General features: G+C 40.9%; 2 protein-coding genes across 2 annotated transcripts in view; one reads left to right on the top strand and one right to left on the bottom strand.

The window, feature by feature from the left end:
* lrrk2 (leucine-rich repeat kinase 2) overlaps positions 1-2133 on the top strand; it is a 30280-nt gene extending 28147 nt beyond the window's left edge. The window contains exons 49-52 of the mRNA XM_042226100.1: positions 309-526; positions 1125-1193; positions 1301-1435; positions 1996-2133. Coding sequence (XP_042082034.1) covers positions 309-526; positions 1125-1193; positions 1301-1422 — 409 coding nt within the window. The 3' untranslated portion in view covers positions 1423-1435; positions 1996-2133. The remainder of the gene's footprint in view (positions 1-308; positions 527-1124; positions 1194-1300; positions 1436-1995) is intronic.
* slc6a15 (solute carrier family 6 member 15) lies at positions 1966-21062 on the bottom strand. Its single transcript, XM_005935606.3, has 12 exons — positions 20899-21062; positions 18963-19444; positions 14954-15111; positions 14544-14670; positions 14247-14428; positions 9017-9127; positions 7280-7521; positions 6886-7087; positions 5883-6075; positions 5037-5196; positions 4495-4657; positions 1966-4033 (listed from the first exon to the last, which is right to left on the bottom strand). The coding sequence occupies exons 2-12, from the start codon at positions 19261-19263 to the stop codon at positions 3653-3655; spliced, it is 2220 nt and encodes a 739-aa protein (XP_005935668.1). The 5' UTR covers positions 19264-19444; positions 20899-21062; the 3' UTR covers positions 1966-3652.
* Positions 21063-27137: the final 6075 nt, after the last annotated feature.

Below are 27137 nucleotides of genomic sequence, written 5' to 3'. Positions count from 1 at the left end.
CAGGCCCCCTCCAACCAGAGGGAACAGCAGAGGCAGATCTCTTGCATTATTAGCTGCAGACATTGACTGAATAAACAGTGAGAATGAGAACACAGGGATCAGAAACAAAAGGTAAAAGATGATGCAGAGCAGCCCACGGTTTGAAGTTAACGTGCGATTTTGAAAAGACACCAAACATTACCGAGCACTTAGCAAGAACATTAACTGAGCAGGAAAACTGCAGGTGACTCTTGTCAGTCTGTTTTTCAAAGTTCAGATAGTTTTCCACACAACAGCAGCTGCATGCTAATGCCATCCGTTCCCCGCAGACGTGACAGAGGCGGGCACGGCAGAGAAGCTGAGCTGCCCTCTGAGGCGTCGCCCTCCTTGGCCACAGTGAAGGCCCTGCTCTTGCCAAGCGCCGCCATGCTCTGGATCGGCACTAGAAGGGGCCACCTGCTGCTACTGGAGCTCCCCAAACACCAAATTCTGCAGGTCATGGAGCCCCACTGTGATTCTCTCCGCTGTATGGCATCTGCACTCATACGTGGGTCCTTTTTGTTTTTAGTTTGACCTTTAATTTCATGCCACTCTCCTGGCAGATTAGCAGATCCGCACGGTTCCTGGTTGGTGTGGATGTATTGTTACAGTAATAATAATAAAGCCAACCACAGCATTCATTTAATGGAACAGAAGCGTCGTACATTTATGCACCTTATATACTCGCTGATGTCGCTCGATGTTGTTGTCTAAAATTGTATATTAAAAGTGGAAAAATATTTGTGGAACAGCTCCCTCATCAGTGCACAGATATGTGCTCATGTGCAGGGCGTCTGCGGTCCAATATCTTCTTACTGCTGATGGTTACTGTGAGATAACAGATAACAGGACACTAGGCAGTTGAAGTACCTCTTAAAACATTACATGTGATTGAAATTGTGTTTCCTGCACACACTGCCGTTTCATGTTCATATTGAAGATTGCTTGAAGTAAAAATATCACATCAAGATTATTTTGCCCCAAGAAAAAATAAGAGTTGAAGTAAAGAAGAAATTAAAAATTGATGACCAAGTTCATTGATTCTTTGTTTGTGTCAGTCGGTGTGAAAACGTTGCAGTTTTCTTTTTTTCTGTTTTTTTTAATAGAAACACTTAACAGGGAGAATGTGGTGCTGGTGTTGGGCCGAAGACAAACTCAGCACAAGAATCAAAACGGTGAGTCCGACGGTTCATTGTTTCTCACACGACCTTGAAAGCGGCGATCCTGCTGTGCAGGTTTTTTTCTTCATCGGTTCAAAGTGTTTGTTTGTCTCGGCTGTCAGATGAAGAGTCTGTGCTTACGATGTGGAACAGCATGCTCCCGGTGGAGGTCAAAGACCTGAGAAAGCACTGCGAGAAGAGAGAGCAGCTCGCAGCCAAAATGAGAGAGCAGCTCCACCAATGAGCACACTGACTTTGTATGTTTTCACTTTTTTACATCCTGCTTCTCAGCTCATATATGGATTTGTTTTTATGCTACTGTCATTGCTTCATTTTTACTTTTATGAAAATCTCAATTAAAAAAGGACTATGGGAGGATCCCAGAGAGAACCCACAAACACACAGGAGAATCGGGGGACAGCATGGTGGTTAGCACCATGGCCTCATAGCAACAAGGTGTAGGCTTCAGATCCGCTTGCCTGTGTGGTGTTTGAGTGTGTTCTCACACAGCCCAGCGACATGCATGCTAGGTTAAACTTCTGAATTGGCTCTAGGTGTAAATGATTGTCCATCTGTTAGACTGTGACAGATTGTCGAGATGTCCGGGGTGTAGCCCCGCCTCTCGCCCTGTCACAGCTGGGACAGCCTTCAGTCAGAGTTGGATAAGCAAGAAAAAACCAGATGTACAGATGGCTTAACTGGAATCTCTAATGAAGCTTTAGGTCATCCAAAAATACGAAACACTTTAAAGGATTCAAAGACTTTCTTTGAACTGTTTTGATTATTGTGTTAATCCTTTTTTTTTTTTTTTTTGCAGAATGTTTGTTGAAAAGGGATCAACTTCCCACTGCAGGAGTATCTCGGCAGTGCACGCTGAAAGGGGCGCGTTACCTCAGTTTCTAATAGCCATTCAAACTTTCCAGCACACTGACCCTGGAAGAGCACTAATAAGGGGACGACTTTGTAATGAACTGGTCAAAAGAATCTAATTCAACAAATGTTTCTCGATGTTCTTGATGATGCACATTTGCACCACCTTTTATCAGATGAAGAGAACCTTTAATTACTTTGTCAGAAGGGACACAAAAGGTTTCATTTGTGTTTTCAGAGCATATGTACTAAACCTCCTGCTCCTGATAGATAACTAGAAAGCCAAAGGAAGGAAAAAAAGCCCTCAAAGTGTACATTTGACTATTTATTTTATATGTTTACCATTGAGCTCCATCACGCCACATCAGTAAACAGGAAATGAACATCTCATAATGCTGCCTGCTTTTCTCAAATTTATATTTCCTGTTGTTTAAAGTGAATGTGATTGTGCCAAACACAAGTAACTACAGTTTTATGTACTGTGATGGCTCTTTGTTGTGTCGCTTTACGGAGTATGTTCACAAAAAGACAGAAGATGAGAAAAATGTATTTTTTATAAGAAGGAAATGTAGAGAAAATTTGAATGATTTGGTGTTAATTTGCACTTTTTTCTCGTTTTCCAGTCGCATGTTGTACATTGAACAATGTGTTTTTCTGAGTAGTGGGATACTGTACATACTGGGAATAATCTCACTGCAAGAATAAAAGCAACAAACTGATTTCTAGTGTGTGGTCATGTTTAAGCTTTAATCAGAGGGAAAAGACATTAAAATTGAAGCTTTTTGATGGAAAAGAAAATATTTACAGAGTAAAAAAACAAAGATGGGTTAAAGAATTAGAGTACTTCTGAACCTTAAAAACACTGTTTTGATATCCAAACTAACAAGATAAATATATTTAAAATATTTATATTATATTTACAGAATACTTTAAATATACAACGGCCATCGTGTATTCTATAAACAAATATAAATAACTTAGGCACACTTTTCTTGCAGACAATCAAGGGAGTGGCTTTCAAAGGCCATCCTTTCGACCCAAACTCGTGCCAAGAAAAACTAATCTCGCGACATTACTTCATCATTGACACTGCAGCTAAGCTTGGTACTTTCTGACCACCTCTTACATCTCTCACCTGAACTGGCTGACTCTTGGAGATTCGTATTCAAGCAGGCCTCTTTGGCTCTCCAAAAAGAAAGGGAGCAAAGACTGGAGGGAAATGGAGATGAGTTTGGGAAGCACACAAGCAAATCGGTGAAGGATTCGACAAGGATGGTGTTTATTCCTAGACCTTCTTTTAAGGGATACAGTTGTACTAGTGCAGTTTCACAGACATGAAATGAGCCTGGCCTCAGACTAACGTTTTCCCCATGGAGATTTTTTTAGGTTCTTTTAGTACAGAATTAGACTTAGTTCAAAACTCTGAAACTGGCAGATAAGGTTCAGAGACAACAAATAAGAGAGCAGTTACAATATATACAAAGAAAATACGGTACAAGAGAAATGTACAGCGACAATACAGCTAACTAAACGCACGCAGAGAGTTGAGGGGGGAGAAGTGGCCCCCCGTTATGGCTGCGGAAGGGCATACTATCACTGTCAGTCTATAAGTCTGACTCAGGCATATCTGGCATGTCAGCCATCAGGTAACCGATACCATAACGGCCATTGGGTGCGGTGTCCACATCAGTGCCGCCGCTGCCGCTCTGCTTGCGGTAGATGCTGTTGCCAGGCATCGGCGAGGGAGCCTCGCTGGGAGACTTTCCATGAATAAGGCTAGCGTCGTCGTCTTCTTCTGGCCGGGCGGTCTCCTTGATGATGCGGCCTTTCTTGTAAGAAACAGTGGAAAGGCCACTCGTGTTCTCGCTGATGATGTTGAAGTAGCGTAGGCCAAAGACCACGGGCACGGGCAGGATGGCCATCACCACCAGAGAGATGCAGACCACAATGCCCCACGGAGGGAAGCGCAAGGTTTTCTCTATGGCCTGGAGGGCAAACACAAGAAAAGCAACGAGTTATAGTGAAAGGAGTTAGCAGAAGAAGTAATGTAAGTAATGTGATACTAGATTGGTATATACTTTTTTTAGACAATCAATACTCTATTAACATAATTTTTAATAGAAGGCTATTTTTCTAACTAAAGCAATAATACTTGTGGATGCACTTTGTCTAGTATGACCTGTGCTCCACTTTATAGCGGTTTCAAACTAATAGCACTGGTGCTTGAAGGTCTATGTGGCAGACATGTATCCTGTTGATTTTCCTCAGATTAAAGGCTATCTAAACCTCTGTTTATCAGCCAAAAAGCCTGGCTCGTTTTCTACTTTCTTGCCATTTCTTTGAACTCTTGAATTTGCTTTTTACTCGTTCCAGGTTTACTATTTAGGAAACCTTCCACCCACATTGATCCCTGATTTCAGAAGCCCAGCCGGAGACATTAACTCACCTCTTCCTGGATCCAGGCACTATAGCTGGGCGGCGTCATTATCAGCTGAATGAAGCTGGAGCACAGGAGGACCATTAGCAGGATGGGTGTGATGTACTTCCACATGTAATAGTAGAAACGGTACGGCGTAAAGCCCAGCATGTCCTTCAAGTCTTCAAAGAATCTGAAAACAGAGCAAAGCAGCGGGAGGTGAGATCAGATGAAGAATTCACAATAGTTTCCTGTTTTCGCTTTATACACCGGATGGCTTTATATATGTGGTTCTTATTTTTGCCATTAAAGTTGCATTCAAACAATTATGTTTAAAACAAAAAAGTGTCCCAAAAATAGACAATGTGGAAGTTATGTAAGGAACAAGTACAGTCTGTAGCCCTGTAGGTAGGTAGTCTTTGTTACAGCCATTTGCCTTAGGCAGAAAAAAATACATTAAGAAAAAACTGTAAATGAATGGCTTAAAGAGCCATTAAAAAGCTTTTTTCTGCATAAGCAGTAAGTGAGTAAATATTAAGGAAACATGGAGATGATGTATATTGTGAACTTACTTATCGATCCCATAGAACCAGGCGATCGCCACGTTTTCCAGTATGACCACTATGAGCAGAGGCAAAGTAGCCGAGTAGTCATCAAACATGGTCACAAAGTAGTTCCCTGAGCGCTGAACAAAGAGGAGACCGATGGAGAAGGCCAACACGCAACATCCCACTGCAGGAGAGATCGCAGGTAGTTCGTCACTGTGCATACTGACATACATTAAAGGTCTCAAATGAAAACTCCATAAATATTACATGTGTGATGGAGCTTAAACTCAATACTGTCATCATTCCCCAGTTTACAAGAAGAGTTTGGAGTGGAGTATATATAAGTGGAACGGGATCCATTCTAAGCTATCTGACTCAAAAAGACCGGCTCAGCAACCTACATCTTTTCACTGAGAGTGTGATAGCCACTTTGCCACCATGTGTTATTAATCGAATTTGTGTTTTTACATTATTACTTATCTCTCTGAAACTATATTTTTGAGGGTGTAGCTTGGTTTTGGGTAAAGTCAAACTCATTTAGCTTTAAATAGCAGCTCTTCTCTCGTAGAAAGAAAACATAAAGCATTATAAAATCAATGTGTTTGTAATGGCAATGGTTTATTTGGGACAGTTGTAACTCATTGACCAAAAGCTATAGTCAGCCACAGTCTGCTTCCTACAAGATGTACGTCTGAGTAAAACAAGTCTGCACGGGTCTTCTGCAATCGTCTTCCATCCACTTTTGCAAGACTGAATTACTGCCTCCATTTATCCTTCATACACAGCATGTCTAAACATTTCCTTTTACAGAGCTGGACTGATTTAAATATGGTCATTAGGATAAAACACAGGTCATGTGATCTTTCTAACCTGTAAGAAACTCCTTTCGGACTTTGAATGTGTCTATCAGCGGGGTGAGAATACCCTCAATGGTGCCAAACATGCTGCCGAGGCCGAGGTTAACCAGCATTAGGAAGAACATGACGGACCAGAAGGGTGAGGCTGGGAAGTGGGTCATGGCCTCTGTAAAGGCAATGAAAGCCAAGCCTGTGCCTTGTACTGCCTGTCAGGGAGAAAAGAAGGAAAGGTTAAAACACAGCACCAAAGTCCTAGCTAGCTAGTGTAGCACTAGCTACTTTTAGAGGCCTCGTTGCTTTGAATTTGTTCTTTTTGTCGTCTTTAATGAAGACTAAACATCGCCCTCTGACAGACTGCCAACCTGACCAGAGTTGCCAGAAATATGTGCTTTTCTTTTACAGTAGGTGATCCAAAAGTTAGCACAATCCTGGTTTCCACGAGGTCCAACAAAAATCTAAGGGGGCTTTTCCATTAGGTTTTGGAATACTGTAGGTATAAGGTCCATGGTGAAAAAAATAATACCAATGTTTTCAGCAAGATAACTTTCCCAAAGTGTTGCCACTTTTATGAATTCTGGAGTTCAAGTATACTTACCAGAAGTACTTCGGTCATTCCCTATTTCAATCCCTTTTTCCAGTCTTTACACATATTCCACATATGTAAAAGACGTCTAAGTCTTTGTCTTCTGCAACCCTTACCCTCCTTGCCTTGTCAATTCTCGAGTCTTTGGATGTTGTCTTGGTTTAACTGCTAATAGTCTATAAGGTGTGGGTAAAGGCAAGTTTGAGGTTGGCTTGGGAAGAATACCACTTGCTCTGTTTGCAGCCGTTAGCTTAAATTATTTACTTATGTAATTTCAAATAAACCCATCTTTCTGAACACTCACAAAGTGGGTAACACTTGACAAGAAAGAAAATAAACATCTTCAATAAAATGTTATAGACTTTTAAAATAACATACGGCCACGTGGAATGACTTGAATACAGAGTCATTTACAACTTTTATCCCCATGTACCTTATTCAGCTCGTCTTCGATGCTGCAGGCTTCCAGTCCCAGTGACTCGAACTTATCCTGCTTAACCCCTTTGATGTGATCTATCATCTTATGGTAGTCCTCACCACTGACTTGATTAACCTGAGTAAGGTTCATGTGGTGGGGAATAAGGTTTTGCTCAAGGATGCCGCTCCCCAACAATGTTAAAATCTTGTTGGTGTTCCTAAAAAAAAGAAAAAAGTTGCTGATTGTTAAATTCTCAAGAGATTTAAACGGTGATCAAAAAGCTAAACATCAATCATCCTTGAACAATCTTCAGAAATACCACATTCAAAGACTGAAGTATGAAAAAGTATTGTCTGAAACAAGTGGACCAATGGACTCGTTGCTGTTGGTGTTAGAGTCTTATACTCACATTGCAACACATTTGCTGTTCATGATATTGGCTTTGAAGCCCAACACGGCAAACACCACCAGGGTGGCCAGCACAGAAGTGAAGAAATTGATAAAAGACACCAAGACGGCATCAAAGTGGCAGTTGTTGTCGCGCTTGTTGTAGCTGGAGAAGGCAATGACGCCACCGAACCCGAGACCCAGCGCGAAAAAGACCTGCGTGGCTGCCTCACGCCAGACCTTGGCCTCCAGCATGATCTCCAACTGAAAACGAACAGATTTGAATTAAGTCTTAGCTCTAAACACCTATTACAATATAAATGGATGTGCAATGACATCCCCACTGTAACGTCACAAAATATACCAAATGATGAAGCTTCAATCAAGCATTTGCAATAACTGGCAATGATAGCTGACATGTTGTCAAAGTAAATGAAAGATTAATGTAGTTCTTAGTCATATATTTGTGATTTCTGTAAAAACCTGATTGTACTGCTTTCTTGTGGAAATAATATATATTGGTGAAAGAAATGTTCAGTCATTTTGGCAATTTTTCTGGGAGGAGAACAGACTGATGAGTGTCATAAAACACCACATCACTGTCATCTACCATAAGTTATGTTTTAAAGTTTTCAACTCTGCTGATAGGCTGGAGACCATCTCAGCTGAGACCAGGTAATCCTTGGAGAGGTTGCCGGTCTATTGAAGGGCTAACCGTTCACATCAACAGCTGCAGCCAATTTGGAATAACCAATTAACCAAACATGCACCTCTTTGCACCTGGAGAGAACCTATGTAACCATAACGACACAATCTCTGCACAGAAAGCCAGCCGATTCAAATGCAACAGCTTCTCGCTGACAGCCAACAGTGTTTGTTTTATTAATTGCATAATATTCCTTTTACATATTTATTCATGAGCACACGTATCAGGTACATGAAAGATGGTGGCAGAACGCAAGTGTCAGCGACGAGGCGAGAAGACATGCAACACAGACATGCACTGCTGCCAGTGTCTGCACTTGGATGGTTACGTAAAAACTCAGTAACTCCTGTTTCCATGGTGACATTCATCTGCAGCCTGACATGCCATTGGCCAGTTGCTGCTGAGGAGCCAGCCTATCACAGTGCAGAGTTCTTTTTGAGTTCAGACACAGTTTAATTCAACAGCGATTTCAACAGTGAATAAACAGAAGCAGAAATAAGGGCATTCTGACCTGAGCACTATTCAACTCATGTCTAAGTATAAAGCCAGTACTATCATCTAAATGGATTAAAGTATGAAAGTACTCATGATGCGAACAATCCTCTACAGTCCTGTTCAGTATTATATGGTTCTATCATACGATCCATTAAAGGAGACCTATTATATTTTTCCTTATTTTCTGTCATATTCATGTGAAAAAAAATGTACTACATACAAACACTGCGTTTCAAACTTCTTTTCTACTTCTTTTTCTGTTTGCTGTCAGAAGTCAAACGACTACTGAAGTCAAGGAACACAAATAAGGAGCATTTAATATTTAAACACCATTGTGTTAGTGAGGAAGCTAATGTTGTTAATAAGAACATTTGTGATGTGTGAAAAGGTGATTTTGTAGTATAAAGTAAAATACTTTCATTCTGAAGTGTAGTATTAAAGGGAAAATTAGCTCGAAATGATGTATTTTTAAATATATGATACTTTAATTATACAGCATCATCAATTCCAAAGATCATAATAACAAAAAGGTAATCCTACACTTGAGAGGATCTTTACCTTGGGTGTGAACATGTGACGGATCCCATCCATGGAGCCCTTCAGGAGGAGCGACCGAACCAGGAAGCAAACCAGCACAACGTACGGGAAGAGGGAGCTGAAGTACATCACCTGCAAGCAAACGCAAGTGTTTTCCACATCACACAGGGCACGTATCTTTGGAAAAACTGTCGAACAAATTAAAATGAGTAAACAAATGCAGCGTGATCTCACTGCCTGACTTTCTATGCGGTGCTGATCGTGGTCGTTTGACAGGAACATCAAACTGTTCAGAAAAGAGAGTGAAGATCTGCTGAGAGCTGATAATAAGTAAAAACATGTTTTTCTTCTATTGCTGTACTTTCTTTAAAATCGAATTTATTCAAGCATTCAAAGCAGGGACCAAACATCTCGTGAAGAATTTCAGTTTGCAGCTGAGGGATGTAGTCTGAACATTTATTATTTTATGTGATCGTGGCATCACATCACACTAATTTGTGGGTGGGCTTAAGTGCCCCTTCCCCCTCAAACCTACATATCATTAACCGGATAGACAAGTTGGCGCTTAAAGACTATAAACGGGATGAAACCCTGAGCCAGATAGTTTACAGATCCTGTAGGGTGTGGGTGCAGACACCGGGAGATAGTTTGGGATTGAGTCATGAGCACAGTCAGTGATTCAGAGACATTACTATCTAGGTCCTTCCCCTTTATAGCCAGCCTGCCTTCCAGCTAACTTTCTTCTGATTGGCTGTCTTCTGCCTGACATCATAAACAGCCGACGACAGAAGAAACTTCCCAGAAATGGGCACCAGAGAAGTCTGGAAGGTTTCACGGGAATTACAGATAAACCGATCTCCTTATTTAAAATATTGGCCATTTTTACCATGACGTTTCATGACTGTAGCGGTGTATATATAAGATAAAAATATGGAACAGCATGGTAGGTCCTCTTTAATCAAGGTCTCTGGCATTTAATCAATTTCTCCTCAAGCTTTAATTTTAAAATAGTAAAAAAACAAAAAAAAAACCAAGAAGCAAGTTTTGTGTTTTAAATAGATTTTATAGCCAATCATTTAGTACGAGGTATAGCCTCCTCTGCAGATGCAAGCTGTTGCCCATCTGCACACGGACCGCACACGGCTGCATCTGTTGTTGAAGAATTGCTGACCATTCCTGGATCAGCCTGCCGCTACGCAACGGTCATTGGTTGTGGATTTCACTAATAAACACATCGACCCAGCACGTCCCACGCATGCTCAGTTGGAGACATATTGGGACAAAAACACTGGTCAAGGAAGTCTGGATATGCTCTTGATTCAGAAAGGCCTGTGGTGCTCTGGCAGTGTGGAGGCTGAAACTGCCAGAGGGACAGACACTGTCACGAGAAGTGCAAAAGTACAGGTTGGAGGACCTCATCTCGGTGTCTCTGTCGACTCACATTTTTACCATGAACGATCAGATCAGAGATGGTGCTCTCATGGACACGCAGGACTGTAGCAACAGTGCGTGCCACGATTGCTCGGTCAACTTCAGTCAATTGCACCATGGTGACACTGATGATAATGTCATGCATATATTGGAGGTGGGGGTGGGAGTGGGTGGGGTAGGGGGTGAAATGTGTTCTGCCACTGAAAAAAACCAGTGAAAAGAAATGGAAAACTACCCACAGAAGATGTTTGGGTTTTCTAAGAGATTAAGATAATGTACTGAGAGATGGATTTAAAACTAAGATTGAAAATGTATTTCACAAAATATGAACTTCTTGTTTATTTAACTCTCTATTTATTTTTTGAGTAGTATATTTATTATATATACAGGACGTCCCTGTAGAATATGTAAAGACCACAAATGTTTACCTTCCTTCATTTTTAAAGCACGGACACAAAGTTTTTTTTGTGATATGATACGTTTCAAATTTCAGGAGACCCCAAATAGAATTTAAAGCAACATATATACCGTAAATGTCGGGCTATAAGCCACTACTTTTTGCACAAGCTTTGAACCCTGCGGCTTTTAGTCAGGTGCGGCTTTTCTATGGATTGTCCGTGATTTTTGTCATATCGTAAGACGATTTGTTTTGTGTGTTCCGCTGTTGTACGGCACTACGTTGCCTGGCGGAAGGATCGGGGTTCAAGAGTGGTATGTTAGTCACATGTCCGTCCGCCAGGCAACGTAGTGCCGTACGAAGTAGCGCGGAAAACAAACTTCAAAGTAGCGGTACGCGTTCAGCGGGAGTCGTGGATGATGAGCGGCGATAAACTTGCAAGTTATGCCCAACTCCACCGGTGGATTTTGACAGCGTGGAAAAGTGTGAAAACATCCACGATCACCAACGGATTTTGAAGGGCTGGACTGCTGCATGATGGAGAGGAGGACACCGCCACGGCCCTTCTGAGGGTGTTCGACTCTGACACTGACAATGAGGATTTCTTTGGTTTTGAAAGTGACAACGAAGGAGAGAAGAAGAGTGGATGACGAAGCCATCCTGAGCCTGTTTGTATCAGACACTGGAGAAGAGGACTTTGGTGGTTTTAGTGCGCAGGAAGATGGTGGTGAATGACTGACTTTTCTTCTTGTTAAAGCTGTGTCACTGCACCTGAGCCTAAAAGGTAGTCCGAATCTATTTTTCTGGTGTGCTGTAGGCTACTGTTATGTACTACATGTGCAAATATGTACCCATAACTTGTTTTTCAAAATATTAATAAAAGTGATGTCTCCAAACAGCCATCTCTTTCCTGACAATTCCCTTTGTGCATATTCTCTTACATATGATAAGTCAACATTGAAACACCTGCGGCTTTTGGTCAGGTGCGGCTAATGTATGTACAAAACAGAATTTTCCCCTGATTTTAGCTTGTGCGGCTAATATTTAGGTGCGCTTTGTAGTCCGGGAAATACGGTAATCAAATATATTTATACATTTATTGAGTTAAATGTTTCTCAAGTGAAGAACCCTTACATAAAGTCAATGTGATAAGCTGAGTTCATTTCTTCAGTTGGTTTCTCCTCTTTTTCAGCTGTAACTCTTTTTAGCACTTTGCTGAACTGAAATGCAGCCTTGGTCATCACAAAGCCAAGCAGGCTGCTCCTTTGTAACCTCAGTCTTATGGTCTTTGAAAAGGGGAGTTTTTCTCTGAAGGCTCATGTATTGTTACAGATAGAAGGTTCTTCTTGCGAAGGTTAAGTTCTGGGAACTTCACTGTTCTCTACATGAACTGACAAATTTCTCTGACGTCATTACAAGAAAGCCTGACTGTAAAGTAATAAAGTAATTTATTTAAACAAGATTTATCAGTAATCTTAACATTTAACATTTAAAACGTGACACATAAGTTGCCATAAAAGTATAAGAAAACAAAAGCTTTCAAAGTTCTGTTATTTTATCAGTTCAAGTCTATCTTTTATCATCTCTTTTTTTCACCACGCTCTTGACAATCAAGTCAAGCCAAAAGAGTGTGTATAACCATGGTAACCAAAGGTTTAGATCCCTTTCATGCCCACACACACACACACACACACACACACACACACACACACACACACACACACACACACACACACACACACACAAATGGGGCAGACGCAGATTGTGGCAGGGATATTCCTCGGACAAGTCTTTTGTGTGAACATTGGCAGAGAGGGCATTAATATTCTTTTGTATCATGTGCCGCTGATTAAACTTCAAAGACACTTAGCTGGCTCCTCGGAGGGAAAGTTTGTGCACAGTCTCTGTGCCGGACAACTAAAAAGGGCCTTTCAGACGCAGCTGGTGGTTGTAGGACAGCCATCTGGCTCAAACTGTACAACTAACTGACAGCTTGGGTGGCCCTGATTACCTCCAAAAATGAGTATTTATGTGTTTCTTTCTGTAATTTATTTTATTTCATTGATAACAGTATAAGGGTCTGACTGTTTTGTGCTAATGCATAAATCCCCTCCGATGACGCAGCACTAGTGAAACACTGATTGTATTTATAGGTGAGAATTCTTGCCAGGCAGCAGGGTGTGGCAGACAGCAGAAAAGAGACCAGCGTTGCAAATCACCGCCGACAGCGGTCCAAGATTAAAGGACTTCTGCTGGACACGGCATCCATCTTGTTTTGTGCGTCTCTGCTGGGGGGAATGCAAAGCCAAGCATGCAGTAGACTGCTGCTACTCGCTGGGATAAGACTTGGGGGGACCTGAGAACAATGGCTCTCATTTGCTAACAGTGCGTAAGCACAAATGTGAGCGCAAACTGCAAGCACGAACGTTTCACACACAAACCAGCAATTTACCAATATTTTCATACCTGAGTTTGTTTGTAGTCCTTATCTTTATCTGATTTCATTATATTTTAAATGAACTCATCTTTAATTAAAAATTGCTTGCTAGATCCCATCACTTATAGTCTAATAAGATACAGTAAGACTGTAATCAGAATACTCTAAATGAGCCGCTGGGTTTGCCAAAGTCTTTTTGCTGCCTGCAGATGTTGGTGAATGAAGGTGAGATTGCAACACTTAATAAAAGTGCTGTAAAACCAAAAACAATGACCTAAAAGAGGCTCAAAAGCCCAATAAGACTGCAGAGCGTGATAAGAAAGTCTGAGGTTGAGTCAACTTAATAGGTCTTCACTAAAAGGCCTTACTCCACTACATAAAAAAATATCATTCACATCTACCGTATTCATTTTGACCCTACACCCAGTTTATAACTCGCACAACATCAAAGCTCGTTCTGGGACTATTTGTACAGCACAGTTAGCAGAGGCTTGACTCTGACCCCAAGAGTACACCAGCTAATACTTGTCATATGATAGTGAAAGTGTGGAATGATAACGATCACCTGTTAAAATAAAGCGAGGAGCAAGCAAATGACAACCTTTATCCAGGGGCTAATCCATGCTGGTCACGCTACTGTCAGCTTTGTTACACTAAGCTAAAGTCAGCTAAGCCAGAAATCCTACAAAAGATCACATGGGCTCTGAAAATCATATTTCAGGCTGTATCATTAGAAAAATTTGTCAAGGCACATTACTGCGGTCAGTGCCTGTTGAAGAGAGCTAATTGTGTGTGAAAAGACTTTCCAAAACATTCTGCAAGCACAATCCTTTTGTTTCGCTTACTATTCTCCATTTTCCACAGTGCAAGAGTCCTAGCAGGTGCTGATTTCTTCCTGTTTTGTTCCATCTGTCTCTTCTTCTCTCTTATTTTCTACTGGTATCTTTTCTCCCTATCTTAAATTAACAGTTTTAAATTATGCGTACCTTCCCAGAAGACTGGATTCCCTTGATCATGGCAAGGCAAACCATGGACCAGGCAACCAGCAGACACACGGTCATCTTCCAATTCAGCCCTCCGCTCTCAGAGATGCTGTCAGAGATGTCCAGGGCCTCGCGGTACCAGTAGTAGGTGGTTGCTGAGCTTTTCTCACACTCTGGCACCACATCTATGGACAAAAAACATAGCGCTCATCATGGACGTATCTACTGAAGATCATTTCCAAGCGGCACAAAGACCTTAAGAAGCCTGCCGAATACTGCCGTTACTAAATTGCGTCTTACATGTACTGGTCTTGTTCTTCACGAGGGGGCACTCGTGCCATGGCAGAGGTTGCTGGAAGGACTGGGAGAAGTAGAAGAGACTCCAGCTGATGATGACATTGTAGTAGAGAGCCACAAAGAAGCACACCTACAGGCGAGAGAACAAAGTCAACTTCAGACACACAACTGAAATCATAAACAGTGTGAAACACAACATTTAGCCACAAAATAGAGGCTAAATTAGTAAAGACTCCCCACCCCACAATTTTCCTTTTCTTCAAATTATTGTCACTCCATATTTTTCCCTACCTGCAGTGACTTAACAGCTCAGTGTGAGAATCAATACAACCAACAGTATGCTAATATACCACCATACTGTTTATACACAATGTTTTAACCATGTTCAGACAGGACCCCTGTGTCTCACTCACCACACAGCTGGCAAAGCCAATCCCCCCCAGCCGAGGGCTGATGTAGTTCCACACACCGATGCTGCCCCTACGGATTCGCTGTCCCACCGCAAGCTCCAGGAAGAACAGCGGAATCCCAATCAATATGAGCAGGATGAGATAGGGCACCAGATATGCTCCTGCCAATCAAAACAATATGAAGAGCAGGTTAAATGAAGGATGCAAAAAGAAGAGTAAACTGTCAAATCACATAACAGTGAGGCACTAACATTTGAGTTCCTGAAAGCAGTTAACAAACATGTGGTGACAACACTTAAACATCAGCTTTTTAAAATCTTACCCTTCGCCCCATTCTGGCTAGAAAATCACACCAACAGACAGCTGTTTTCTAAACTTTAACTATACAACAACATAACATCTCCCTGATGGTGACACATTCACCTAAACAGCAAATTAAACACACAATCAGATCCAAACGACTACACACACGTGCTGCCTTGATGGGCTTCTACCTAACAGGGCCCTATGGAGCGTACAATAGTGCAATCAAATCATTATGGAAACCAGAAAAGATACTGAAGTCTAAAATTACCTGAATTACAGTGGCAAATATAGCATTTCTCTCTAGAATTAAGGTTTCTGGGTGAATAACCAACATTAACTGGTGTAATAGTGTGGTACGGTAAAATACAGGATGCCGCATCTCCTGTGAGCACCGAGACTGCCAAGCGCACAACAACTTCAGGACAAAAAGAGAACCCAAAGCTAGATTTTGGAAATAATGAGCCGTTTTATTTTCCTGAGAGGAAACGGAAAGGAACTGTGCTCCTGTGGGGTTGTTTCGCTTTTTCGCACGTGAAATGAAACTTCCTGTCTGCCCTCAACCACTGATATATATTAAAATCAATTGCATCATTTCCAGGGTGCAACTAAAGCAACAAAGAAGAAGAGAAAAGCCCCCTCTGTGACACGGTACCAATCATAAGTCTGAGCCACATCAAACGTAAACACTGGTGAGTCGGCGTAGTGTGAGGCTTGCTGTGAGTCATTGACAACAGCGCCGCACCGCAATGGGTTTATTATTTTAAAAACTGGTTTCATCTCTTTTGCAAAAGAGCTCATTGTTTTATCTGGCAGAACATTCATTCACATCCTTTCCTGAGTCCTCCCTTAATGGGAGTGGTCACACACGAGAAATAAATATGTGTGTGTTTCTATGCTTTTTACACATGTGTGTGTGTACAACATACTTAGTAATTTCTATTAATATAATATCTAATTCTGCTACAGAATACGCAGTTTATTTTGGGCTTTGACAACATCAAAACCCTCCCTCTGGTCTCCATTGTCTTTTAAGAACTTCAACAGTCTCCCTGGGATATTCAGACACTTTGATGGCACTTTGAGAAAGCAAACAGCCCAACAAGAGTACAGCTTTTGTTTTTTCCTTCTTTAAAAACGTTTCACAGTCCTCCTCAGTCCCAGCAGTAAGTGAAATGAAATATCTGGTTTAGCCAGTTATCAGACACGCAGCAATTCACTTCCTGTTCGGTACCAAGAGATATGGATTACTTGCATTATTACACACTACTAGAAATACCTAACAATCTATCCACCACTAAATCTGTTTGACTTGATTTATGATTTACTAGAGCTAAAAGGCAAAACACAAGTTGACTACATGCATTTTCCCTGCTTGTATATATAAGCCTAACACTGGGCTTGAAAGTGTTCCTGGAACATTGTGTACATGATCTCCAAAGGGAAGGTGAGAAATGAAAACAGACTGCAAAAGTCATAAAGACACACAGAATTGCTATACAAAGGTTTAGAACTTACCTGTTTACATTTAATAGAGGCTTATATTTATGCTTTTATGAGTTAGCTGTCTGTTTTTAGTGACAGGTAGGTACCATCTCATTTGCTAATGGTCAGTTAGCGTCACCTAAGCTAATTCAACTCTGGATTTCTGCTCAGCTGATTCTACCAACAGCCTGTAGACACAGAAATCAAATGGCACCTTACCTTTCTAAACAAAATGATAGAATTTCATCTGTAATTTGTTTATTAGCACTAATTAGCAGATACATAAAAATATAGTCTCTGAATGTACCTTGCTAACCAAACTTGCTAGCATTAGCTGCTAAGTTAGCACTCCACCTACTAATCAAATTATGATTAGTTCTGGCTCAAAAAACAAGATGGTGATAGCTGTTCTATTTTATAATACACATTTGGTTGGTGCAGAACATAAAAGAAAAAATGTTGTCCTCTAAATTTGATGTTCAGAGCTAAAAGAGAAACCTGAATCCTAAAACTGTCTGCTGATGAGCAAAAGACCCTTTCCTTTACTAAAGCTTCTGCTCCCAAGTGGGTTCAAAACTCACTCACTGGTCCTCACAGACATAACAATATAACACACACGCACGCACACACACCGGTTTCAGCCCCCATTTTAATCTAATTACAGTGGAACACAGCAGGGTGACCAGAGCCGTTTAAAACAGACCTGAAAGCATGACAGTCTGTGAGAGGTGGTAATTTTTCTGAACGTCCCTGAGCACACATGCACACTATCTCATGCCAATTATATACACACTTCTAAGAACATGATTCAAGGTGGTATTCTATACCAATAAAGAGCCGGGCCTCTTTTTCTGAAGACGTGTCACTACAGTGGAGTATTTCAGACTCCACTGTAGTGACACGTCTTCATCAACCACACATTTCTCAAAGATTCTGCATCTACTGACCTCCCCCTAAACCACCTACCTGTGACTCAGAAGTGGGAGCGACTTGAGGAATTAATATTCAAATTTTCCTTTTAATAAACTGCAGAAAACTTACATTTCCCCCTCTTTTTTAAACCTGGAGTTGTGTATAGTGTTGGGCACAAACCCCAGTCTCCCAGGTTAAAGTCCTGGGTTTGACCTGTGCAAAACGCTTTCTTTCTACTCAGAGAGTGGACGTCATTACTCTTTAACTCTACATGCACTCACAAGTTATCATAGTCCCTAACAAGCAAGCAATTATGAGGTGTTTTTCACATAATAGCACATTAATAACTAATGTAATTTGCCTAACACATGATTTTTTATTAACTTATATATTAATAGCCATTTATGATCATGATGAGGATTACTTTTCCTAGTTTGGGGAAATGTTGTTTGCCCCGAGTCTACACAGATCATTCAGATCTTCAGTGTAGTAATAAACCTGGACGGAGTTTCTATCCTGTCTGGCCAACCTGTTTATTTAATCAGCTTTCCAGAGACACTCAGTAGCTTTACATAATCTCCATGTAACACCTTATCAGGACACACACACATACACACGTCAGACTAGAGACACAACAATTGTCTGCGAGGAGTCAATCAAGTAGAGCAGACCGCATTGTAGGAAACGTGGTTATCATAAACTATAATCCGAAGCATCACGCTCTTCTTAGAATTATTTCCTGTATGTTGAAAGCAGTGTCAGAGGTTCTGTGTTTGGTTATTTGCTCTTGTATGTTCTATGAAATCACAGACGTAACAAGGCAGTCGCATTAACATTCTGTCTGTGGTGAAGCTCACAGCCGAGTCTAGTTTTGATGGACACATCACGGGACTCTGCACCCACATGGTAAACACAGAGTACAACACGTTCACTGTAAAATGGTAATTTCATGAAGTCATGACGCCCTTTAAAGCCCATTCGGAGTGTCTGCAAAGAAACAAAAGCTAAAAGTGGAAGGTGATACTTCTGGTTTCTCAGCAAGGATGAACAAAAAAACAACCAAATCAAACACGTCTTCTTTAACTATTTTTTATCCTCTGTAAAAACATGCACATGTAGATGCTAGACTTGGCTTCTACCCAAGAATATCACATCCCGGATCTACGATCACTTTTAATTAACACGGAAAACACGGAACTCCTTTTGTCCCCTTGTGTCTTGGCCTTTGTTCCTTTTGTTATCATGCTTAACATGGTGCTACCCATCAGTTATACGCTCTTACTATGTGTGTGTGATGCTAGCTGATACTCACCCCCCCCATTCTTCTGACACAGGTAGGGGAATCTCCAGACATTGCCCAGGCCTACAGAGAAGCCAACCTGGGCCAGGATGTACTGGAGCTTGCTGTTCCAGGCCGGTCGTTCCTCCTCCTCGGCATCTGACCCTCCTTCCTCCACATCGCACTCTTTCCCTTCGCCTTCATGGTTGTTGACGATCAGCGAGCTCTTCTTGAAGGAATCATCACAGGCGTCCTCGTTGGAAAGCAGATCTCTGACAGACTCCGTGACATCGTCGTCAAGCTCTCTCTTGACGGCCTTGCTGTTTTTGGGCATTTGATAAAGCAAACAAGGGCGAAAGGGTGGAACGTCTTCTTGGCTGGAGGGCTGGTGGGACAGAGCCGGCGTGTGAAAAGAACTCTGCGCAACGGCACAAGTTTGAAAGTATTCTGGGTTCAACGGCCAGCGGGCTTTGACAAAGTTTGTAGAGGTTTATTTCCTCATTATCACCATATATCTGCGGGGGAGAGATAGGAACACAGCAAAGGGTAAACAGCCAATGAAAGTGAAAACCTGTCTTTATTTTTTACATAGTTTCAGGTACTTATTTCCTTCCTAAAATGCGAAAATAACTTTGACAAGAGATGACCAGAAATGAACTTACTAAACTAACTAAACCCAAAGGTAAACCTTTATTTGGTTTACCTTTGGGTGATTTGATTTCAGTTTGACTCCATTTATATATTTCACACGAAATAAACTACTTTTTTAACCTTACTCCTTATCCCTCAGCATCTTACTCGAATTTACACTGTAGAGAGAATTACTTCTCCATCTGAGGGATGCTGATTTATTCCTCACATGGATATCACATGACTGGAAAGGGCACTGAAATCAGTGAATGGGATTTTATTCTCAGTGCTTGTTCTGGACCAAAAAAATGGGCCTGGAGCATTTAGCTGGTTGAGCACGCTACCTAGGACAGTGACACACTGGGATACAGAGGCTATCCCGTTTCAAGCCCCCTGAATAATTGAACAGGCAAAGCGATTTGCATACAAACCCAAACATTCCCTCCTTTTACCTGATGGGGAAAGCCCTCAAATATAAAAGCATATGAACTCCCCAAATTACACTTTTCTCTCCTATAAAAGAGCTTCATCACGGTGCATTAACATTTAATGACGCTTAGTACCGGCAGCACTGGAAGAGAATCAAGGGTGTGCCGACCACCTAAAGGCTGATTAAGGTGCGCAGCATCCTTGACTCCTAAATGTGAGCATCCTTTCAGGGAGGCTTCACATCAAGCTCAAATCCATCCTCGAACATTTTCATTTAAACTGTCAGCGGCGCAGAAAATATCACCAGCAGGACGAGGGGCATTGCGACCACGAAGCACTGCGTGTCGCCCGCCTTTCACCACACAGAGGATTAAGAGATTAATAGATTTCTTTCAGTGCTTCCAGATTAGCCTGGTTTGAATGAGGCAAAGGCCATCGTTTCATAATGCAGTGAGCACAACGCGGCGTCCAAAAACGAGCAACGACGCTGCGCAAGCCTCGCCTCTGTTCATATTAATCGTTTAATAGCAGAGCACTTATTACAAATATTAAACATATGAGTGCGTCTAGAAGGAGAATGACTCATTCTGTGGTATCTTTTTTTGTATGCACATGGCTCGGCCTGTTGGGTTAACATGACACACCAAAGCGGATGAAGCAATAGATTAAAAAATAGAAGAAAATTTATTATCAACCCAACCGGTGTCACTAGTGCCATGTGGCGTTGTCCTCGTTAATTCATTTCCTCCCTCCCGCTCACAGCCGTCATGTCATCGCTGAGGAGTGTTTCATCATTCATCGGTCATCCACGTCAGGGTACCTCAATCCACCCTATACTCTCAATGTATCACGCCTTGCCTTTACCATCAGCCTGTTTATCCCTGCTGGAGATGCCGAGGATGGTACTCACCTTCGCGGAATAGCAATCTTCTGAAATGACTCGTCTCAAGGAATGAAATTGTGAGAGCACATGCACGGGGAAGACATTATCACCAGTTTGTATCTCAGCCGGTATGTAGAGCGGCGCTTCGGTCTCCTGCGCTTCACTTGTCTGGCTCACACAGTAGAGCACCGCTCAGAAAGGAAAGGAGGGGGGCGGAATGGGTGGGGTTTCTCCGCCTCCAACTCACTCGTGACCGTCAGTAGGCAACTCTTTATTTACTTAATATTTAACTTTATATAGCTTATATCACATATCTATGTCACACTACACGCCACGCATGCTTACACCGTTCCTATTTAGTTGAAATAAGCATATTTGTACCCTCTTCCTCCCCCCGTTTGCCACTTGGTACACTCCACTACTACTAATCCGGCAGAAAGGGGCTGGCTTAAGGACAAAAAAGCAATGTGCCTCTGTTTATAAACGCGGATTTTCTCTGACTGGATATGTATTTGGATCGTACATGTATTTTTTTATTTTTTGCAATTTATTTAAAAAAAAATACAGACTGAATTTAGGGGACATGGCGTGCAGATAGCAAGGTTTCTGGTTCAAGGTCGTCGTTTTGAGCGACATCCACCATTCGACCTCCCAGAGCGGTGCGATGAAATTTACATACATCCTCGACGAGAGAGAAATCAGACAGAAATATTGTTTTGTCATGCTTTTTATTTAAGATATATTTAGATAATACCATTATGTCAGCAAACTAAATGAATGAAAACAATGAATATTATATTACAGGGAGTAACGCCTGCCGTCATGGGTCCAGTTAGGTCTACAGTAAATGTATGCCAAGGTGTAATATGGATCAGAGATTCGTTATATATTTAAATTGGAATCTTGAGATCAAACTAAACTGTGTGTCGTCCATGAAGTGAATTGAGCTTCATACCTAAAAGCATGACGACTAAAAACAGGTATAAAGGCAGTCATCTGGATACTCACATTTATTTTCCTATTACACGGAGGTGGCATAAAATGTCATTTTCTGAAATGTGGTCTCAAAGATTTTCACTTTGACTGTTTGCAGAATATTTCAGACCAAGTATTAACTTGTCAGAATGTAGGAGAAGTTTGAGCGACTAAGAGGAAATATGTGGTTTAAGGTTGCATAACCTGAAATTCGGGCGTTATCTCGGAGATGATAGGTTTACCGTTGCCTTCGTTTTTTCCCTTTCTTTTTTCTCTATAAAGTTGTTCTATTCTCTGAGAAGAAAATCATGCACTTGGAAACACCACCCACGTTTATGTCCTGTGTGGCTAGTGTGAAATCCACCAACAGTATTTCAGGTGCATCATCACAGAACTCAGTAGTTGTCACCCCAGTTGATCTGCTGATGTAGGCTACTGCAAATCAGAGGATTATAGAAAGGTGATTAAAGGACTGGGAGATTTTGTTTTTGATTTTTTTTTCTAGAGGAAATTGATCTTTTAAAAAGTTTTTCCACTGGTTGATTTTTTTCAGAGTGGTTATGTAGATCTACATTTCACAAAAAATACATTAAAAAATACATAAGTACAGAATACAAAGAACTAGCACCTGAGGCTAATTAACAGAGCTGATAAGTCTGGGTTAACCTTCTGGGGATTGGGTGCAGTGGATTTGTGGTGTTATGTGTTATGGTAAATGTCACTGATTCAGCTTTTTCTAGTTAGGTAAGTCATAAAGTGAAAAGAAGCACTTCTTTTCACTTAATGACTTTATGACAGCAACAGCAGAGGATTACACTGGTTCTTGATGACTACTGTATAAACATTATTCAATGGAATAGCAAAGTAGCTTCAGGGGGTGGAAACAGTTGGCTGCTCAGTCTACAGATCCAAAGATAATGATGATGATTTGTGTGCTGAGTAAAAGGAAGACCCCTAAATTGAATTCAGTTCAATTCAATTCAATTTTATTTATACAGCGCCAAATCAGAACAACAATCGCCTCGAGGCGCTTTATATTGTACGGTCGACCCCACAAAAATACATACAGAGAAAAACCCAACAATCAAATGATCCCCTATGAGCAAGCACTTTGGCGACAGTGAGAAGTGAGATTCAGGGTCAACTGATCCAGCCCTAACTATATGCTTTAGCAAAAAGGAAAGTTTTAAGCCTACTCTTGAAAGTAGAGATAGTGTCTGTCTCCTGAATCCAAACTGGAAGCTGGTTCCACAGAAGAGGGGCCTGAAAACTGAAGGCTCTGCCTCCCATTCTACTTTTAAATACTCTAGGAACAACAAGTAGGCCTGCAGAGCGAGAGCGAAGTGCTCTAATAGGGTGATATGGTACTACAAGGTCATTAAGATAAGATGGGGCCTGATTATTTAAGACCTTGTATGTGAGGAGCAGGATTTTGAATAATTCTGGATTTACAAACCAGAGGGAAGCCAAAACAGGAGAAATCTGCTCTCTCTTTCTAGTCCCTGTCAGACTCTTGCTGCAGCATTTTGGATCAGCTGAAGGCTTTTCAGTGAGTTTTTAGGACTTCCTGATAATAATGAATTACAGTCGTCCAGCCTGGAAGTAATAAATGCATGAACTAGTTTTTCAGCGTCACTCTGAGACAGGATATTTCTAATTTTAGAGATGTTGCGCAAATGGAAGAAAGCAGTCTTACATATTTGTTTAATATGTGCGTTGAAGGACATGTCCTGGTCAAAAATGACTCCAAGGTTCCTCACAGGTTACTGGAGGCCAAGGTAATGCCATCCAGAGTAAGAATCTGGTTAGATACCATATTTCTAAGATTTTCAGGGCCGAGTACAATAACCTCAGTTTTATCTGAATTAAGAAGCAGAAAGTTAGCGGCCATCCAGGTCTTTATGTCTTTAAGACATTCCTGCAGTTTAACTAATTGGTGTGTGTTATCTGGCTTCATGGACAGATAGAGCTGGGTGTCATCTGCATAGCAGTGAAAATGTATGCTATGTCTTCTAATGATGCTGCCTAAGGGAAGCATGTATAATGTAAACAGAATTGGTCCTAGCACTGAACCCTGTGGAACTCCATAATTAACCTCAGTGTGTGAAGAGGACTCTCCATTTACATGCACAAATTGGAGTCTATTAGATAGATATGATACAAACCACTGCAGTGCAGTACCTGTAATACCTACAGCATGTTCTAATCGCTCTAATAGGATATTATGGTCGAACAGTATCGAACGCTGCACTGAGGTCTAGCAGGACAAGCACAGAGATGAGTCCACTGTCAGAGGCCATAAGAAGATCATTTGTAACCTTCACTAAAGCTGTTTCTGTGCTGTGATGAGCTCTGAAACCTGACTGAAACTCTTCAAATAAACCATTCCTCTGCAGATGATCTGTTAGCTGTTTGACAACTACTCTTTCAAGGATTTTTGATATGAAAGGAAGGTTAGAGATTGGCCTATAATTAACTAAGACCGCTGGGTCTAGTGATGAATTTTTAAGTAAAGGTTTAACCACAGCCAGCTTGAATGCCTATGGTAAATAAGTGATTGTTAGAAACAGGTTTATCATATTAAGATTGAAGCATTTATTAATGGCAGGACATCTTTGAGCAGACTTGTAAGAATGGGGTCTAAAAGACACGTTGATGGTTTGGAGGAAGTTTTGTGGTCTGGTTACCTATAGGCTGGCCATGATCAGCAGCCATCAACTTTACGACTCATGATAATCACATAGCTGTGTATCTTCTGCAGATCCTTCTCATTTATCCTTTAATTTCCTTGTATTCAAGATCATTGCGTCTTTAAGAAGTTATGAACATAGGCCAACAACCAGTAACTAGTCACTGTGAGACCACTTATTTTGTCACTGGCCAATCTGGTCATTGGTTCCTCCTCCACAATATGATCTATGGAAGCAAGTGGAAGCAACATGCTACAGATAAAAACCCCCAAACAAAAACAAACAAACAAACAAAAAAACTTTAGTTCCAATAATAAACCTTAATGAACATTGCGTTATTATTAATATTTTTTGGTCAAAATTAAAGGACCTCCATAGTGACAATAAAATGTAGTTAAGGTTATGTAAAGGTTTTTAAGAGTTAAAAGCATGCTAATGTTCAATGTTTTGTTGACCCATAAAAAGTGTTTAAACAATTCCAGTCTGGCCCTGCATGCTCCTGCTTGATGAAGAGTGTAACTCAGCGTGGAGTCACACGTCACACTGCGTCTGTGGCTATGAGTGTGACTCCACATGTTGCAAAATGAGCTGATCCTCATGTGGTAATGCAATAAAGATCTCTTTGTAGTAACAGTAAGGGTGGTTAACAAAAAAACAACAACTATGCAGTGAGGGATATAATATATTTTTAGGGGGAAATACTTTGTCTCTCTTTGCAAAAAAAGCGACTAGCAAAATGATATCAGTAAAGTGTAAACCTTTAATAAAGTGTTTTGGGATATGAAATCAGAAATTGAGGGTGAAATTACATAAAATGGTCCTCACACTTATCTCTTATCGTTTCACTGCAATCAATTAGCTGTGCTGATCAGACCCTGTGCTACAGTAATTTAACCACTGACTGACAGCTGACTGGAGCCAGTAGAAGGAAAATGGAGGCGAGAGAAGACCATAAACAGTGAATGGTGGCAGAAAAACAGCTAATCTGTAAGATGCAAAAACCAAAATCATTAAGAACCACAACACAGGAAACTGATATAACAAGTACAGCAGAGTGGAAAGAAAACGCTTGTGGACAAAATACACAAAGGGCAGGTCTCCCATGGAAAACAGCTGCAGCTGATGACAGACAAATCCTTCAAGCTGTGAAAAAGAACCCCAAAACAAATGTCAGTGACGTCAGTACCAGTCTCGAGAAAGCAGGTGTTATTATGTAGAAGACTCGAACAGCAGAATTCATAAGATACTAAATGTTCAGTTATGATTTGTTGCAATTAATTATTAAACTCGTACTGCACTGGGACTTAGCCATTTTGTCTTTTTTGTCTTTATGTATTGGCCAAATTAAGAGACTTGAATTAATTCTCTGCATTTATTTGCAGTTCTTTTATGTGTGTCCCAGATATCGGTTGTTTGTTTGTAACAAGGTATAAAACATGTGGTTAAGTACGAGGTGTTCCCCATCCCGTGATGCTGTTTTGTTTTTGTGATGGTAAACACAGAACTGGTCACAGATGGCAGCTTACACTGGTTACCTGCTGAATACTTCATGAACTGCCTCTGACTTTGGTAACATTATGCCATTTGGTTGTCATGAGTTTTCCCCTCCCGGACCTCTGATGGAAAGTTATGGCGGATTGGTTTTCACTGTGTCACAGATACGTAGGTTGTCAGCCAATGGGAATCACACAGAGGTGGCATAAATAAATGAACTGGGGACTTGATGGTGGACATGAATTTCCAGGTTTCTTAGTTTGAGGAAACAAATCTTGCAGACAGTGAGGTCACTTTTACAATGTTTAAATGTATTTTATTTTGAATAGTGTTATTTAATTCCCTGATTTTTCTTTAAATGAGTAATTAATTAATAACGAGCAATCAAAGGACTGAACAAGTAAAGCATGATTTCTTAAATGAAAACTGTGAAATAAAGTAAGTTCATAAGTGGACTAGCTTTCAATTTAATATAAAATAAAGAGCATTCTAGACCCATTATCCAGTCCTATGATATATATTTTTATTTTTATTGTTACATAGAATAGTTATTTCTACCTTAAATGTGTGCTGTTGTCTCAAAAAGATCTGATTTTGCCTTGGGAAGGAACAGAACATGTACTTGATGTGCTCTCTGCGAGCTGCTTTGAAAAGCCTGTGTTCTGTGATTGGCAGCTCGATCCTAATTTGATAAAACAAAAGAAAACAGCCAGTGATGAGACTTCACTGTATCAGCCTTGGTAAGCCCCCTCCCCCTCCCCCTCCCCACCACCACTACCACCACCTGAACATTGAGGTCACAAGGTCATGAGAAGTTGTGATGATTGGAGAATAGAAACGAAAAATAAGGTACTGATGATAAATACAATCTGCTTCCACCATGTTGTGTCTTCTTGAGTCAAAGTGTTCCAGGTGGTTACTCGAGGATATTAAAAAATAATTAAAAAAAACCCTCCATGGATTTGTTTTCAAAATGTCCCATTTTTGTTTTTCCAGGGGGAAAAAAAGGACTAAAGAGTTTTGGATACATTGTGGATAAAAAGTTTTTGACCCCTTCCTGATTTCTTACTTTTTTGGATATTTGTCACACTCACATGTTTCTAGATG

Source organism: Haplochromis burtoni, unplaced genomic scaffold (assembly GCF_018398535.1).
Source record: "Haplochromis burtoni strain Fernald_Lab_line unplaced genomic scaffold, NCSU_Asbu1 Contig_197, whole genome shotgun sequence".
NCBI lineage: Eukaryota > Metazoa > Chordata > Actinopteri > Cichliformes > Cichlidae > Haplochromis > Haplochromis burtoni.
This window is presented reverse-complemented; position numbering and strand designations above follow the sequence as displayed.

Bases quoted from the DNA above. Each gene is read 5' to 3' on its own strand.
- slc6a15 (XM_005935606.3), bottom strand. From the start codon at position 19,263: ATGCCCAAAAACAGCAAGGCCGTCAAGAGAGAGCTTGACGACGATGTC. The intron at 15,112-18,962 runs GTGAGTATCAGC...TTTGATTGGCAG, and splicing joins GTGTCAGAAGAATGGGGGGG to GAGCATATCTGGTGCCCTAT. The intron at 5,197-5,882 runs GTTAGAAAGATC...TCTCTCCTGCAG, and splicing joins CCGAAAGGAGTTTCTTACAG to TGGGATGTTGCGTGTTGGCC.